The 16,256-nt window shown below is 47.3% G+C and overlaps 1 protein-coding gene across 3 annotated transcripts in view; it reads right to left on the reverse strand.

The window, feature by feature from the left end:
* Positions 1-10,407: 10,407 nt before the first annotated feature.
* Positions 10,408-16,256, reverse strand: part of LOC142566243 (uncharacterized) — a 209,859-nt gene continuing 204,010 nt past the window's right edge. For all 3 annotated transcript variants that reach the window (XM_075677086.1, XM_075677082.1, XM_075677083.1), the window contains one exon: positions 10,408-10,942. In XM_075677086.1, the coding sequence (XP_075533201.1) occupies positions 10,805-10,942 (138 nt within the window). In that variant the 3' untranslated portion in view covers positions 10,408-10,804. The remainder of the gene's footprint in view (positions 10,943-16,256) is intronic.

The following is a 16,256-nucleotide window of genomic DNA, read 5'->3' on the forward strand; positions in this document are numbered from 1 at the left end:
TGGAATTTTCTTGTAGCCAGTTGTGATGACATTCCCGGCACACAGTGATGATTCCAGAAAAAGCTGGGGGCTTCCTACCAGGCGGCCAAGTATTGATGACCAGCGTCAGGATCTGTAAGATGCGCCATTTACGTGTGCTGAAACGACATGGACACCGCAGTGTTGCTCCTCGCACAGAAGATTGGGGAGATTTGGGCTGCTTTTATATGCTCGGGTTCTGCAGATAATTTCGATCCGCTTATAATTTTCTAGTAGCCAGATGTGATGACGACCCTGGCACGCAATGATGATTTCAGAAAAAACAGAATGGTTCCTTCTAGGTGGCGCAGTGTTCACGACCAGCGGCAGGATAGGTAAGACGAGCCATGTGTGCTGAAGCGACTTGGTCACTGCAGTGCTGCCACTCTCACTGAAGACTGGGGAGATTGGGGCTCGTTTTATATGCTCGGTTCTGGCATATAAGTTTGAACCATTTGGAATTTTCCAGTAGCCAGTTGTGGTGACGTTCCCGGCGCGCAGTGATGATTCCATATAAAACCGGGGGCTTCCTTCCAGGCGGCGAAGTGTTGATGACCAGCGGCAGGATCTGTGAGACGAGCTGTGTGGCCTGAAGCGACATGGTCACTGCAGTGTTGATGCTCTCACTGAAGACTGGGGAGATTTGGGCTGGTTTTATATTGTAGGTTTCGGCAGACAGGGCGGAACTGCTTGGAATTTTCTAGCAGCCCGTTGTGATAACGTTCCCGGCACGCAGTGATGTTTCCGGAAGAAAAACCTGGGCCTTCCTACCAGGCAGCCAAGTGTTGATGACCAGTGGCAGGATCTGTAAGATGAGCCACGTGTGCTGAAACGAGATGGTCACTGCAGTGTTGCTCCTCTCACTGAAGACAGGGAATCATTTGTGCTGGTTTTATGTGCTCGGTTTCGGAAGATAAGGTCAATCCGCTTAGAATTTTCTAGTAGCCAGATGTGATGACCACCCCGGCACGCAGTGTTGATTCCAGAAAAAGCCGGGGGCCTCCTTCCAGGTGGTAATGTGTTGATGACCTGCGGCAGGATCTGTAAGATGCGCCATATGTGCTGAAGCGACATGGCCACTGAAGCGCTGCCGCTCTCACAGACATGTCGGGTCATTTGCGCTGGTGTTGTATGCTCGATTTGGCTGATAAGGTGGATCCGAATGAAATTTTCCAGTAGCCAGTTGTCATGACATTCCCAGCGTGCAATGATGATTTCAGAAAAAAACAGAGGGCTTCCTGCTAGGTGGCGACGTGTTGAAGACAAGCGGCGGGATAGGTAAGACGAGCCATGTGTGCTGAAGGGACATGGTCACTGCAGCGCTGCTGCTCTCACTGAAGACTGGGGTGTGTCGCGGCGGTTTTTTATGCTCGGTTTCACCAGATAAGGTCAATTCGCTTGGAATCTTCTAGTTGCCAGATGTCATGATGTTCCCGGAACGCAGTGATGTTTCCATAAATAACTGGGGGCTTCCTTCCAGTTGGCGAAGTGTTGATGACCAGCGGAAGGATCTGTAAGACGAGCCGTGTGTGCTGTATCGACATGGTTAGTGCAGTGTTGAATCTCTCACTGAAGACTGGGGAGATTTGAGCTGGTTTTATATGCCGGTTTTGGGAGACAAGGTGGAACGGCGTGGAATTTTCTAGTAGCCAATTGTGATGACGTTCCCGGCACGCAGTGATGATTCCAGAAAAAACCGGGGGCTTCCTACCAGGCGGCGAATTGTTGATGACAAGCGGCAGTGTCTGTAAGGAGAGCCATGTGTGCCGAAGCGACATGGTCACTGCAGTGTTGATGCTCACACTGAAGACTGGGGAGATTTGGGCTGGTTTTATATGCTCGGTTTCTGCAGACAACGTGCAACCGCTTGGAATTTTGTAGTAGCCAGTTGTGATGACGTTCCCGGCGCGCAGTGATGATTCCAGAAAAAACCGGGGGCTCTGTACCAGGCGGCAAATTGTTGATGATCAGCGGCAGGATCTGTAAGATGTGCCATGTGTGCCGAAACGACATGGTCATTGCAGTGCTGCCGCTCTCACTGAAGAGTGCGGTGATTTGTTCTCGTTTTCTTCCTGAGCTTTGGCATATAATGTTGAACCGTTTGGAATTTTCCAGTAGCCAGTTGTGATGACGTTCCCGGCGCGCTGTGATGATTCCATAAAAACCATCCAATCATTCCATCCATGCTGCGAAGTGTTGATGACCAGTGGCAGGATCTGTAAGATGAGCCATGTGTGCTGAAAAGAGATGGTCACTGCAGTGTTGCTCCTCTCACTCAAGACTGGGGAGATTTGGGCTCGTTTTATATGCTCGGTTTTGGCAGACAAGGTGGAACCGCATGGAATGTTCTAGTAGCCAGTTGCGATGACGTTCCCGGCACGCAGGGATGATTCCAGAGAAAGCTGTGGGTTTCCTACCAGGCGGCCAAGTTTTGATGACCAGCGGCAGGGTCTGTAAGACGAGCCATGTGTGCCGAAGCGACATGGTCACTGCAGTGTTGATGCTCACACTCAAGACTGGGGAGATTTGGGCTGGTTTTATATGCCCGGTTTTGGCAGACAAGGTGCAACCGCTTGGAATTTTGTAGTAGCCAGTTGTGATGACGTTCCCGGCGCGCAGTGATGATTCCAGAAAAAGCCGGGGGCTCCGTACCAGGCGGCAAATTGTTGATGATCAGCGGCAGGATCCGTAAGATGTGCCATGTGTGCCGAAACGACATGGTCATTGCAGTGCTGCCGCTCTCACTGAAGAGTGCGGTGATTTGTTCTCGTTTTCTTCCTCAGCTTTGGCATATAATGTTGAACCGTTTGGAATTTTCCAGTAGCCAGTTGTGATGACGTTCCCAGCGCGCTGTGATGATTCCATAAAAAACCGGGGGCTTCCATCCACGCTGCGAAGTGTTGATGACCAGTGGAAGGATCTGTAAGATGCGCCATATCTGCTGAAACAACATAGACACTGTAGTGTTGCTCCTCTCATTGAAGGCTGGGGAGATTTGGACTGGTTTTATATGCTCGGTTTTGGCAGACAAGGTGGAACCGCTTGGAATTTTCTAGTAGCCAGTTGTGATGACGTTCCCGGCACGCAGTGATGATTCCAGAAAAAGCCGGCGGCTTCCTTCCAGGCGGCAAAGTGATGATGACCAGCAGTAGGATATGTAAGATGCGCCATGTGTGCTGAAGCGACATGGTCACTGAAGTGCTGCCGCTCTCACTGCAGAGTGCGGTGATTTGTTCTCGTTTTCTCACTCGGTTTTGGCATATAAGGTTGAACCTTTTGGAATTTTCCAGAAGCCAGTTGTGATGACGTTCCCGGCGCGCTGTGATGATTCGATAAAAGCCGGGGGCTTCCTTCCACGCGCCGAAGCGTTGATGGCCAGCGGCAGGATCTGTAAGATGAGCCATGTGTGCTGAAAAGAGATGGTCACTGCAGTGTTGCACTTTCACTGAAGACTGGGGTGATTTGGGCTGGTTTTATATGCTCGGTTTTGGCAGACAAGGTGGAACCGCATGGAATGTTCTAGTAGCCAGTTGTGATGACGTTCCCCGCATGCAGTGATGATTCCAGAAAAGGCCTGGGGCTTCCGACCAGGTGGCCAAGTGTTGATGACCAGCGTCTGGATATGTAAGATGCGCCATGTGCGCTGAAACGAAATGGTCACTGCAAAGTTGCTGCACTCACTGAAGACTGGGGAGATTTGGGCTGACTTTATATGCTCGGTTTTGGCAGACAAGGTCGAACCGTTTGGAATTTTCTAGTAGCCAGTTGCGATGACGTTCCCGGCACACAGTGATGATTTCAGAAAAAAACCAGAGGTTTCCTTCTAGGCGGTGAAGTGTTGATGACCAGAGGGAAGATGTGTAAGACGGGCCATGTGTGCTGAAGCGACATGGTTATAGCAGTGCTGCCACTCTCATTGAAGAATCGGGAGATTTGGGCCTGTTTTATATGCTCGGTTGGTCAGACAAGGTGGAACCGCTTTGAATTTTCTAGTAGCCAGTTGTGATGACGTTCCGGGCACGCAGTGATGATTCTATAAAAAACCGGGGGCTTCCTACCAAGCGGCGAATGGTGGATGACCAGCGTCAGCATCTGTAAGACGAGCCATGTGTGCTGAAGCGACATGGTCACTGCAGTGCTGCCACTCTCACTGAAGACTGGGGAGATTGGGGCTCGTTTTATATGCTCGGTTCTGGCATATAAGGTTGAACCATTTCGAATTTTCCAGTAGCCAGTTGTGATGACGTTCCCGGCGCGCAGTGATGATTCCATATAAAACCGGGGGCTTCCTTCCAGGCGGCGAAGTGTTGAGACCAGCGGCAGGATCTGTGAGACGAGCTTTGTGGCCTGAAGCGACATGGTCACTGCAGTGTTGATGCTCTCACTGAAGACTGGGGAGATTTGGGCTGGTTTTATATTGTAGGTTTCCGCAGACAGGGCGGAACTGCTTGGAATTTTCTAGCAGCCAGTTGTGATAACGTTCCCGGCACGCAGTGATGTTTCCGGAAGAAAAACCTGGGCCTTCCTACCAGGCAGCCAAGTGTTGATGACCAGTGGCAGGATCTGTAAGATGAGCCACGTGTGCTGAAACGAGATGGTCACTGCAGTGTTGCTCCTCTCACTGAAGACAGGGAATCATTTGTGCTGGTTTTATGTGCTCGGTTTCGGAAGATAAGGTCAATCCGCTTAGAATTTACTAGTAGCCAGATGTGATGACCACCCCGGCACGCAGTGTTGATTCCAGAAAAAGCCGGGGGCCTCCTTCCAGGTGGTAATGTGTTGATGACCTGCGGCAGGATCTGTAAGATGCGCCATATGTGCTGAAGCGACATGGCCACTGAAGCGCTGCCGCTCGCACAGAAATGTCGGGTCATTTGCGCTGGTGTTGTATGCTCGATTTGGCTGATAAGGTGGATCCGAATGAAATTTTCCAGTAGCCAGTTGTCATGACATTCCCAGCGTGAAATAATGATTTCAGAAAAAAACAGAGGGCTTCCTACTAGGTGGCGACGTGTTCAAGACCAGCGGCGGGATAGGTAAGACGAGCCATGTGTGCAGAAGGGACATGGTCACTGCAGCGCTGCTGCTCTCACTGAAGACTGGGGTGTGTTGCGCCGGTTTTTTATGCTCGGTTTCACCAAATCAGGTCAATCCGCTTGGAATCTTCTAGTTGCCAGATGTGATGATATTCCCGGAACGCAGTGATATTTCCATAAATAACTGGGGGCTTCCTTCCAATTTGCGAAGTGTTGATGACCAGTGGCAGAATCTGTAAGATGAGCCATGTGCGCTGAAAAGAGATGGTCACTGCAGTGTTGCTCCTCTCACTCAAGACTGGGGAGATTTGGGCTCGTTTTATATGCTCGGTTTTGGCAGACAAGGTGGAACCGCATGGAATGTTCTAGTAGCCAGTTGCGATGACGTTCCCGGCACGCAGTGATGATTCCAGAGAAACCTGTGGGTTTCCTACCAGGCGGCCAAGTTTTGATGACCAGCGGCAGGGTCTGTAAGACGAGCCATGTGTGCCGAAGCGACATGGTCACTGCAGTGTTGATGCTCACACTGAAGACTAAGGAGATTTGGGCTGGTTTTATATGGCCGGTTTCGGCAGACAACGTGCAACCGCTTGAAATTTTGTAGTAGCCAGTTGTGATGACGTTCCCTGCGCGCAGTGATGATTCCAGAAAAAACCGGGGGCTCCGTACCAGGCGGCAAATTGTTGATGATCAGCGGCAGAATCCGTAAGATGTGCCATGTGTGCCGAAACGACATGGTCATTGCAGTGCTGCCGCTCTCACTGAAGAGTGCGGTGATTTGTTCACGTTTTCTTCCTCAGCTTTGGCATATAATGTTGAACCGTTTGGAATTTTCCAGTAGCCAGTTGTGATGACGTTCCCGGCGCGCTGTGATGATTCCATAAAAAACCGGGGGCTTCCATCCACGCTGCGAAGTGTTGATGACCAGTGGCAGGATCTGTAAGATGCGCCATATGTGCTGAAACAACATGGACGCTGTAGTGTTGCTTCTCTCATTGAAGGCTGGGGAGATTTGGACTAGTTTTATATGCTCGGTTTTGGCAGACAAGGTGGAACCGCTTGGAATTTTCTAGTAGCCTGTTGTGATGACGTTCCCGGCACACAGTGATGGTTCCAGAAAACACCGGAGGTTTCCTTCCAGGCGGCGAAGTGATGATGACCATCGTCAGGATCTGTAAGGTGCGCCATGTGTGCTGAAACAACATGGTCGCTGCAGTGCTGCCACTCTAACTGAAGACCGGGGAGATTGGGGCTGGTTTATGTGCTCGGTTTTGGCGTAGAAGGTTGAACCGTTTGGAATTTTCCAGTAGCCAGTTGTGATGATGTTCGCGGCGCGCTGTGATGATTCCATAAAAAACCGGGGGCTTCCTACCAGGCGATCAAGTGTTGATGACCAGCGTCAGGATCTGTTAAATGCGCCATATGTGCTGAAGCGACATGGTCACTGCAGCGCTGCCACTCTCACTGAAGACTAGGGAGATTTGGGCTGGTTTTATATGCTCGGTTTTGGCAGACAAGGTGGAACCGTATGGAATGTTCTAGTAGCCAGTTGTGATGACGTTCCCCGCATGCAGTGCTGATTCCAGAAAAGGCCGGGGGCTTCCTACCAGGTGGCCAAGTGATGATGACCAGCAGTAGGATATGTAAGATGCGCCATGTGTGCTGAAGCGACATGGTCACTGAAGTGCTGCCGCTCTCACTGCAGAGTGCGGTGATTTGTTCTCGTTTTCTCACTCGGTTTTGGCATATAAGGTTTAACCTTTTGGAATTTTCCAGAAGCCAGTTGTGATGACGCGCCCGGCGCGCTGTGATGATTCGATAAAAGCCGGGGGCTTCCTTCCACGCGGCGAAGCGTTGATGACCAGCGGCAGGATCTGTAAGATGAGCCATGTGTGCTGAAATGACATGGACAGCGCAGTGTTGCTGCTCTCACAGAAGACTGGGGATATTTGGGCTGGTTTCATATGCTCGGTTTTGGCAGACAAGAGTGAAGCGCTTGGAATTTTCTCGTAGCCTGTTGTGATGACGTTCCCGACACGCAGTGATGTTTCCAGAGAAAACCGGGGGCTTCCTACAACGCGGCGAATTGTTGATGACCAGCGGCAGGATCTGTAAGACGAGCCATGTGTGCTGAAACGACATGTTCACTGCAGTGTTGCTGCTCTCACTGAAAACTGGGGAGATTGGGGCTGCTTCTATATGCTCTGTTTTGGCATATAAGGTTGAGCCGTTTCGAATTTTCCAGTAGCCAGCGTTGATGACGTTCCGGGCGCTCTAATGATTCCATGAAAAACCGGGGCCTTCCTACCACGCGGCGATTTGTTGATGACCAGCGGCAGGATCTATAAGATGAGCCATGTGTTCTGTAACGAGAGGGTCACTGCAGTGTTGCTCCTCTCACTGAAGACTGGAAATATTTTTGCTGTTTTTATATGCTAGGTTTCGGCAGATCAGGTCGATCGACTTAGAATTTTCTAGTAGCCAGATGTGATGACGACCCCGGCACGCGGTGATGATTCCAGAAAAACCGGGGGCTTGCTTCGAGGTGGCAAAGCGTTGATAACCAGTGGCAGGGTCTGTAAGATGCGCCATGTGTGCTGAAGCGACATGGTCACTGAAGTGCTGCCGCTCTCACAGAAATGTGGGATCATTTGGGCTGGTGTTGTATGCTCGATTTGGCAGATAAGGTTGTTCCGAATGAAATTTTCCATAGCCAGTAGTGATGACGTTCCCAGCACGCAATGGTGGTTTCGGAAAAAATAGGGGGCTTCCTTCTAGGCGGCGAAGTGTTGACGACCAGCGGCAGGATAGGTAAGACGAGCCATGTGTGCTGAAGGGACATGGTCACTGCAGCGCCGCCGCTCTAAGTGAAGACTGGGGTGATTTGTGCTGGTTTTTTATGCTCGGTTTCAGCAGATAAGGTCAGTCCGATTGGAATTTTTTATTGGCCATGTGTGATGACGATCCCGGCCCCCCCCACGCATTGATTATTCCAGAAAAAACCGGGCACTTCCTTCTAGGCGGCAATGTGTTGCGCACCAGCGGCAGGATCGGTAAGACGAGCCATGTCTCCTGAAGCGACATGGTCACAGCAGTGCTGCCGATCTAACTGAACACTGCAGGGATTTTGACGTTGTTTATATGCTCGGTTTTGGCAGATAAATTTGAAATGTTTGGAATTTTCCAGTTGTCAGTTGTGATAACGTTCTCAGAATGCAGTCATGATTCCAGAAAAAAACCGGAGGCTTCCTTCCAGGCGGCAAAGTGTTGATGACTAGCGTCAGGATATGTAAGATGCGCCATGTGCGCTGAAACGACATGGTCACTGCAAAGTTGCTGCACTCACTGAAGACTGGGGAGATTTGGGCTGATTTTATATGCTCGCTTTTGGCAGACAAGGTCGAACCGCTTGGAATTTTCTAGTAGCCAGTTGCGATGATGATTTCACACAGTGATGATTTCAGAAAAAAACCGGAGGTTTCCTTCTAGGAGGTGAAGTGTTGATGACCAGAGGGAAGAATTGTAAGACGGGCCATGTGTGCTGAAGCGACATGGTTATAGCAGTGCTGCCACTCTCACTGAAGAATCGGGAGATTTGGGCCTGTTTTATATGCTCGGTTTGTCAGACAAGGTGGAACCGCTTTGAATTTTCTAGTAGCCAGTTGTGATTACGTTCCGGGCACGCAGTGATGATTCTATAAAAAACCGGGGGCTTCCTACCAAGCGGCGAATGGTGGTTGACCAGCGGCAGCATCTGTAAGAAGAGCCATGTGTGCTGAAGCGATATGGTCACTGCAGTGTTGATTCTCTCAGTGAAGGCTTGGGAGATTTGTACTGGTTTTATGTGCTCGGTTTTGGCAGACAAGGTGGAACCGTTTGGAATTTTCTAGTAGCCAGTTGTGATGACGTTCTCGGCACGCAGTAATAATTCCAGAAAAAGCGGGGGGCGTCCTACCAGGCGGCGAATTGTTGATGACCAGCGACAGGCTCTGTAAGACGAGCCATGTGTGCTGAAGCGACATGGTCACTGAAGTGCTGCCGCTCTCACAAAAGTGTGGGGCCATTTGGGCTGGTGTTGTATGCTCCATTTGGCAGATAAGGTTGAGTCGAATGATATTTTCCAGTAGCCAGTTGTGATGACGTTCCCACCAAGTTCCCAGTTTTCGCCGAGTGTGCGCTGTTGTTGACTTTCTTTCTCTAGACGGCGCCGACGGAGACGGCGTAAGCGCGCCTGGAGTGTGCATGTACTATTGCAATAAAATAAAAGATAAAAATCGCAGTTTCGCCCGATAGGCGAAGCATCAATTGCGATTGCAAATTAGTAGACAACAATACGAAGTCAGGATAGTAATAGTAAATCGGTCGTATAAACTTGGAAACATTCGCTTACTAAGGAATTAGCAAGAATGAACACATCACACTTTATGACCGCGGACACTCGCTGTCATAACGCTGGTGTGAGCAAGCGCGACAGCAGCAGCGAGCGGAGTGACTGTCCATTGCTTCAGCCCATGAACGCCGAGAACATGCTCAAATGTGTCAGCAGATCCCTTTCAAGACACGGCAGGCGCGAGTGCACGCGACCGTGCAATGTCTGCACGTGTTGGCGGATCGCCCTTGGTCTTTATACTCACCATCACAGTGACGTTGACTGGAAAGATGAGCCTCAAGTGTCCCTATGATTTCTGTCGCAATATGAAATAATGTTCAAGAATGCTTCACCAGAATACTGCTAAATAAATAATTCCATTCCAGATAACTATAGCCTACTAAAACAGCAAATGTTCCTTTTTTTATAATGTATTCGGTGGTTCTTGGCTACCCTTGCCGAACAGCGCTTCTGGCGCATGAGATAGGCGGCCTGCAGCAGCCTCTGTAGAGTTCCCGCCGTCAGATGGCTCGAGGAGCTGATCCTGCGCCATATCTCGTACTATTGCGCAACCAGGAACGCCTCATGTGTTACGCGGGGAGGCTAGCTACAAGGAGCCACGAGAGCTATGTGTGGGAAACAACATAAGGGCGTACCGTTATACTCTTATAAGGACGGGCAGTGACGTCCGCAGAAGTAGAGGGGCGTATTCGCTTCACTATTCTGCAAAATCTGTGCACGAGCACACATGTGCTTTGATGTGAAAATATCTGATGTGGTACATTCAGATTGTATTCACATTGCCGTTCGATCCTACCTTTGTACTGTTTTTTCACACATTTTATATGGTATTGCCAACCTAGAACTTGATACTTTCGCTTCATATATTTTGTGTAATTTTATGTTTTCACGTGCACGTGCCACATGCAGATAGAGAGAGAAAAATATTGAAAGACGTCGCAAAAGAAACACCAGATAACCATATAGAGATACCAGTTGGTTTAGCACTTTATTGGAGCGGCAACATTCAAGATGATATGTTGCCTGCTGAAAGCAAAGCATCTGGGCCATCCAAAATGTCCTTAGAGAAAAAAACTTTTCATTTTGCTAGGGGATGATTCATGCGGTCAGATTTATAAGGTCTGTTTGTCATAAGTGTTCTCGCTCACAATGCCCCCTATTACTCTTTCGTCTTGGCCCAGTATTGCATATATATGTATGAATAATCACTGCATGCGCTTTATGCAGCTATACCTTTCTAGTTGCCCCTGAGCCAGCTAGTTAACCAAATTTCGTTATTTCTCTTCGTTACTTCGTGCTTGCGCCAAGCTAAACGTCAGAGAAAGTGGGCACTGGTCCCCCACTACTGCAGGAAATGGATTCAATGGCGTCGAGTGCCTTGCACGAGGTCAACAGGCGGCGATGAAAACCACACGCTCCGCCTGGTGTGCAGCTCGGCCGTCCGCGCAGACAGAGCCGCTGGTGCGGCTGGCCCGCCGCTCGGGCAAACTCTCGTCGTCTGGGTGCAGAGAGAGAACACATTTTTCGTCAAAGCTCTGCTAATACTATTTCGAAGAAAAGAACAATTTTGGTCACATCTTGCCCTACTCGCTTGGCAAATTACTGAGCGGTACCTTTAATAGAAATTTTCATTAAGCTACTTCATTGTGCTAGGCGTCAAATGTAGCAGCGCCACGTAGGGCTCATGGACCTTCATTACGATACGTCGTGAGGCTTGACCAATTCATTTCTCCAGACCAGAGCGCATCACTTGTGAGCACTTCGCTCATGGTGGCACTGAAGGGAACAACGCACCTCCATTGAGAATTGAATTAGTTGGGGTGAAATCGTGTGGTTCGTGGAGGGCTAACCGGAGAGGAGCCCAAAGTGAAGAAATGTGCAACACGCGCTGACTAGCCACTATTATTATTATTGCAACAACATTCACACACACACACACACATATATATATATATATATATGAACGCACAACAACTTTAGCAAAACAGATAAGATTAGAAGACTTTAGCACGTATTCGAAGGACATCCATATCACGACAATCACTTTGTGCTTAGAAATTAAGTTGTGGGGTCTAACGTGCCCAAACCACTTTCTGATTATGAGGCACGCCGTAGTGGAGGACTCCAGAAATTTCGAGCACCTGCGGTTCTTTACCGTGCACCTAAATCTAAGTACACGGGTGTTTTCGCTCCCATCGAAGTGCGGCCGCCGTGGCCGGGATTTGATCCCGTGACCTGGTATTCAGCAGCCCAACACCGCAGCCACTCAGCAACCACGGCGGATATCACTTTGTTTTGTGCTAGCAAGGTAAGGTACTTTGGAAGTATGTGTCAATCTGGACAATGAATGGATTGGTTGCACTATATTCACGGGAGTCTGGGCAGTAACAAGCAGTCTCAAAAAGCGCCAAAAATTGCCATCATGTTCAAACGCGTGTTTATTACACGTTCAAGGCTTTCAGTTAAATTTCTGGTAACAAAACTAAAAAAAGCTCTAGAATAGTAAGTTGTTGGCCTAGTAGGTTCGACACGATTTTTGCTAAGGGGAGCGCAAAAGGTGCTAAAAAATGTTCTAGAATAGTAAGCTGTTGGCCTCGTTGGTTCGGCAGGATTTTTGCAAAGGGGAGCGCAAAACCGTTGAGAAAAAAAGCATCTTTGCTGTCTAGGTCTCCTAAGGAAGGTCTAGAATAGTAAGCTGTTGGCCTTGTTTGTTCGACACGATTTTTGCAAAGGGGACCGCAAAAGCGTTAATAAAAAAGCATTATTCCTGTCTAGGTGTCCTAAAAAAAGTTCTAGGATTGTAAGCTGTTGGCCTAGTTGGTTGAACACGATTTTTGCAAAGGGAAAGCGCAAAAGCGTCGGAGAAAAAAAAGCATCTTTGCTGTATAAATCTCCTAAAAACGTTCTAGAATATTAAGCTGTTTGCCTAGTTGATTCGACACGATTTTCGCAAAGAGGAGCGCCAAAGCGTTCAGAAAAAAAGCATCTTTCCTCTCTAGGTCTGCTAAAAAAGTTGTAGAATAGTAAGCTGTTGACCTAGTTGGTTCGACACGATTTTTGCAAAGAGGAGCGCAAAAGCGTTGAGAAAAAAAAAGCATATTTCCTGTCTAGGTCACCTAAAAGGTTTCATTGCAGTCAGCTGTTGGCCTAGTTGGTTCGGCATGATTTTTGCAAAGGGAACGCCATGAGCGTTGAGAAAAAAACGCATCTTTCCTGTCTAGGTCTCCTAAAAAAGTTCTAGAATTGTAAGCTCTTGGCTTGGTTGGCTCAACAGGATTATTGCAAACGGAAGCGCAAAAGCGTTGAGATAAAAAGCAACTTTTCTCTCTAGGTCTCCTTAGAAAAGGTCAGAAATAGTAATCTGTTGCCCTAGTTGGTTCGACACGATTTTTGCAAAGGGGAGCGCGAAAGCTTTTCCAAAAAAAAGCATCTTTCCAATCTACGTCTTCTAAAAAAGTTCTGGAATAGTAAGCTGTTGGCGTAGTTTGTTCGACACGATTTTTGCAAAAGGGAGCGCAAGAGCATTGAGGAAAAAAAACATATTTTCTGTCTAGGTCTCCTAAAAAAGTTCTAGAATTGTAAGCGGTTGCCCTGGTTGGTTCAACACGATTTTTGCAAAGGGGAGCGCAAAGGCGTGGACAAAAAAGCAACTTTTCTTTCTAGGTCTTCTTTGAAAATTTCTAGAATAGTAAGCTGTTGGCTTAGTTGGTTCGGCACGATTTATGCAAAGGAGAGCGCAAAAGCGTTGTGAAAATAAAGCATCTTTCCTGTCTAGGTCTCCTAAAAAATGTTCCAGAATAGAAAGCTGTTGGCCTTGTTGATTCGACACCATTTTTCAAAAGGGGAGCGCAAAAGCGTTGAGAAAAAAAAAGCATCATTAATGTCTACGTCTCCTAAAAAAGTTCTAGAATTGCACGTTGTTGCCCTAGTTGGTTCGACAGGATTTTTGCAAAGGGGAGCGCAAAAGCGTTGAGAAAAAAAAGCATTATTCCTGTCCAGGTCTCCCAAAAAAGTTCCAGAATAGTAAGCTGTTGGCCCAGTTGGTTCGGCACGATTTTTCCAAAGGGGAGCCCAAAGCGCTGAGAAAGAAAAGCATCTTTCCTGTCTGGGTCTCCTAAGAAAGGTTTATAATAGTAAGCTGTTGGCCATGTTGGTTCGACACGACTTTTGCAAAGAGGGGCGCAAAAGCGTTGAGAAAAAAGCATTATTTCTGTCTAGGTCTCCTAAAATAGTTCTAGAATTGTAAGCTGTTGCCTAGTAGGTTCGACACGATTTTTGCAAAGGGGTGCACAAGAGCGTTGAGAAAAAAAAGCATCTTTCCTGTCTAGGTCACCTGAAGAAGTTCTAGAATTGTAAGCTGTTGGCCTAGTTGGTTCGGCACGATTTTCGCAAAGGGAAAGCGCAAAGTGTTTAGAAAAAGAATCATCTTTACTGTCTCGGTCTTCTAAAAAAAGTTCTCGAATAGTGAGCTGTTGTCCTAGTTGGTTGGACCCGATATTTGCAAAGAGGAGCGCAAAAGCGTTGACAAAAAAATAGCATCTTTCCTGTCAAGGTCTCCTAAAAAAAGGTTCTAGAATTGTAAGCTGTTGGCCTAGTTGGTTCGGCACGATTATTGCACAAGGAAAGCGCAAAAGCGTTTAGAAAAAAAAGCATCTTTCCTGTCTAGGTCTCCTAAAAGAAGTTCCAGTATTGTAAGCTGTTTGCCTAGTTGATTCGACACGATTTTTGCAAAGGGGAGCGCAAAAGGGTTGAGAAAAAAAAAGCATCTTTGCTATCTTGGTCTCCTAAAAAAGTGTCAAGAATAGTAAGCTGTTGACCTAGTTGGTTCGGCACGATTTTTGCAAAGGGGAGAGAAAGAGCGTTCAGAAAAAAAAAACATCTTTCCTGTCAAGGTCTCCTAAAAAAAAGGTTCTAGAATTGTAAGCTGTTGGCCTGGTTGGTTAGGCAAGATTTTTGCAAAAGGAAAGCGCAAAAGCGTTTAGAAAAAAAGCTTCTTTCCTGTCTATGTCTCCTAAAAAAGTTCCAGCATAGTAAGCTGTTGGCCTTGTTGGTTCGACACAACTTTTACAAAGACGAGCGCAAAATCGTTGACAAAAACAGCATCTTTCCTGTCTAGGTCACCTAAAGAAGTTCTAGAATAGTAAGCTGTTGGCCTACTTGCTTCAGCACGACTTTCGCAAAGGGAAAGCGCAAAAGCGTTGAGAAAAAAAAGCATCTTTGCTGTCTCGATCTCCTAAAAACCGTTCTAGAATATTAAGCTGTTTGCCTAGTTGATTCGACACGATTTTTGCAAAGGGGAGCGCAAAAGCGTTGAGAAAGAAGCGCATCTTTCCTGTCTAGGTCTCCTAAAAAAGTTCTAGAATAGTAAGCTGGGGGCGAAGTTGGTTCGGCACAATTTTTCCAAAGGGGAGCGCAAGAGCGTTTAGAATAAAAAAGGATCTTTCCTGTCTAGGTCTCCTAAAAAAGTTCTAGAATGGTAAGCTGTTGTCCTTGTTGGTTCGACACGATTTTTGCAAAGGGGGAGCGCAAAAGCGTTGAGAAAAAAGCAACTTTTCTGTCATGGTGTCCTTTGAAAAGTTCTAGAATAGTAAGCTGTTGGCCTAGTTGGTTCGGCACAATTTTTGGAAAGAGGCGCTCAAAAGCGTTGAGAAAAAAAAAGCATCTGTCCTGTATTGGTCTCCTGAAAAACGTTCCAGAATAGTAAGCTCATGGCCTTGTTAGTGCGACAATATTTTTGCAAAGGGGAGCGCAAAAGCGTTGAGAAAGAAAGCATCTTTCTTGTCTAGGTATCCTAAAAAAGTTCTAGAATAGTAAGCTGTTGGCCTTGCTGGTTCGGCACGATTTTTGAAGAGAGGCGCGCAGTAGCATTTAGAAAAAAGCATTATTCGTGTCTACGTTTCCTAAAAAAGTTCTAGAGTTGTAAGCTGTTGGGCTGGTTGGTTCAACGCGATTTTTGCAAAGGGGAGCGCAAAGGCTTTGTTAAAAAAAAACATTTTTCCTGTCTAGGTCTCCTAGACAAAGTTCTTGTATAGTAAGCTGTGGGCCTAGTTGGTTCGGCACGACTTTTGCAAAGGAGAGCGCAAGAGCGATGAGAAAAAAAATCATCTTTCCTGTCTAGGTCTCCTAAAAAAAGTTCAAGAATAGTAAGCTGTGAAACTTGTTAGTTCGATACGATTTTTGCAAAGAGGAGCGCAAATGTGTTGAGAAAAAAAAGCATTATTCCTGTCAAGTTTCCTAAAAAAAGTTCTAGAATTGTAAGCGGTTGACCTGGTTGGTTCAACACGAATTTTGCAAAGGGGAGTGCAAAGGCGTTGAGAAAAAAGCAAGTTTTTTGTCTAGGTCTTCTTTGAAAATTTCTAGAATAGTAAGCAATGACTCTGTTCAAATTTTTAGATATGTTGACGATTTTCTTGTTGTGATAAAACAGACTAACAACGAATGCTCCGTGACGGTAGCTGATATTTTAACTTTGGTCAATGACAATGGCAAAGGTCTAACTTTCACACATGAGCTATCTAGGGACGGTAAACTCCAGTTTTTAGATTTGCAGCTTTCCTTACAAACAGGCCACGCCTGTTGGATGTACTCGCCACGTGCACGTAAAGAACTTTTACCTTACGCGTCTGCGCATTCAAAGACTGTGAAACGCGCCATTGCCTTGATGTGTTTAGAATCTTCCTTAAAGAAGTCTTGTCATCACTCTGCGAACATGAGTTTCCTTGCACAGTTAAATAGGCTGCAGGCTGCTGGTTACCCAAGTGTGGTGGTGACGTCAGTCTCGGAAGTATTGCTTCAAAAACTGAAAGGCAAGC

The sequence above is a fragment of the Dermacentor variabilis genome, unplaced genomic scaffold (assembly GCF_050947875.1).
Source record: "Dermacentor variabilis isolate Ectoservices unplaced genomic scaffold, ASM5094787v1 scaffold_12, whole genome shotgun sequence".
NCBI classification, from domain to species: domain Eukaryota; kingdom Metazoa; phylum Arthropoda; class Arachnida; order Ixodida; family Ixodidae; genus Dermacentor; species Dermacentor variabilis.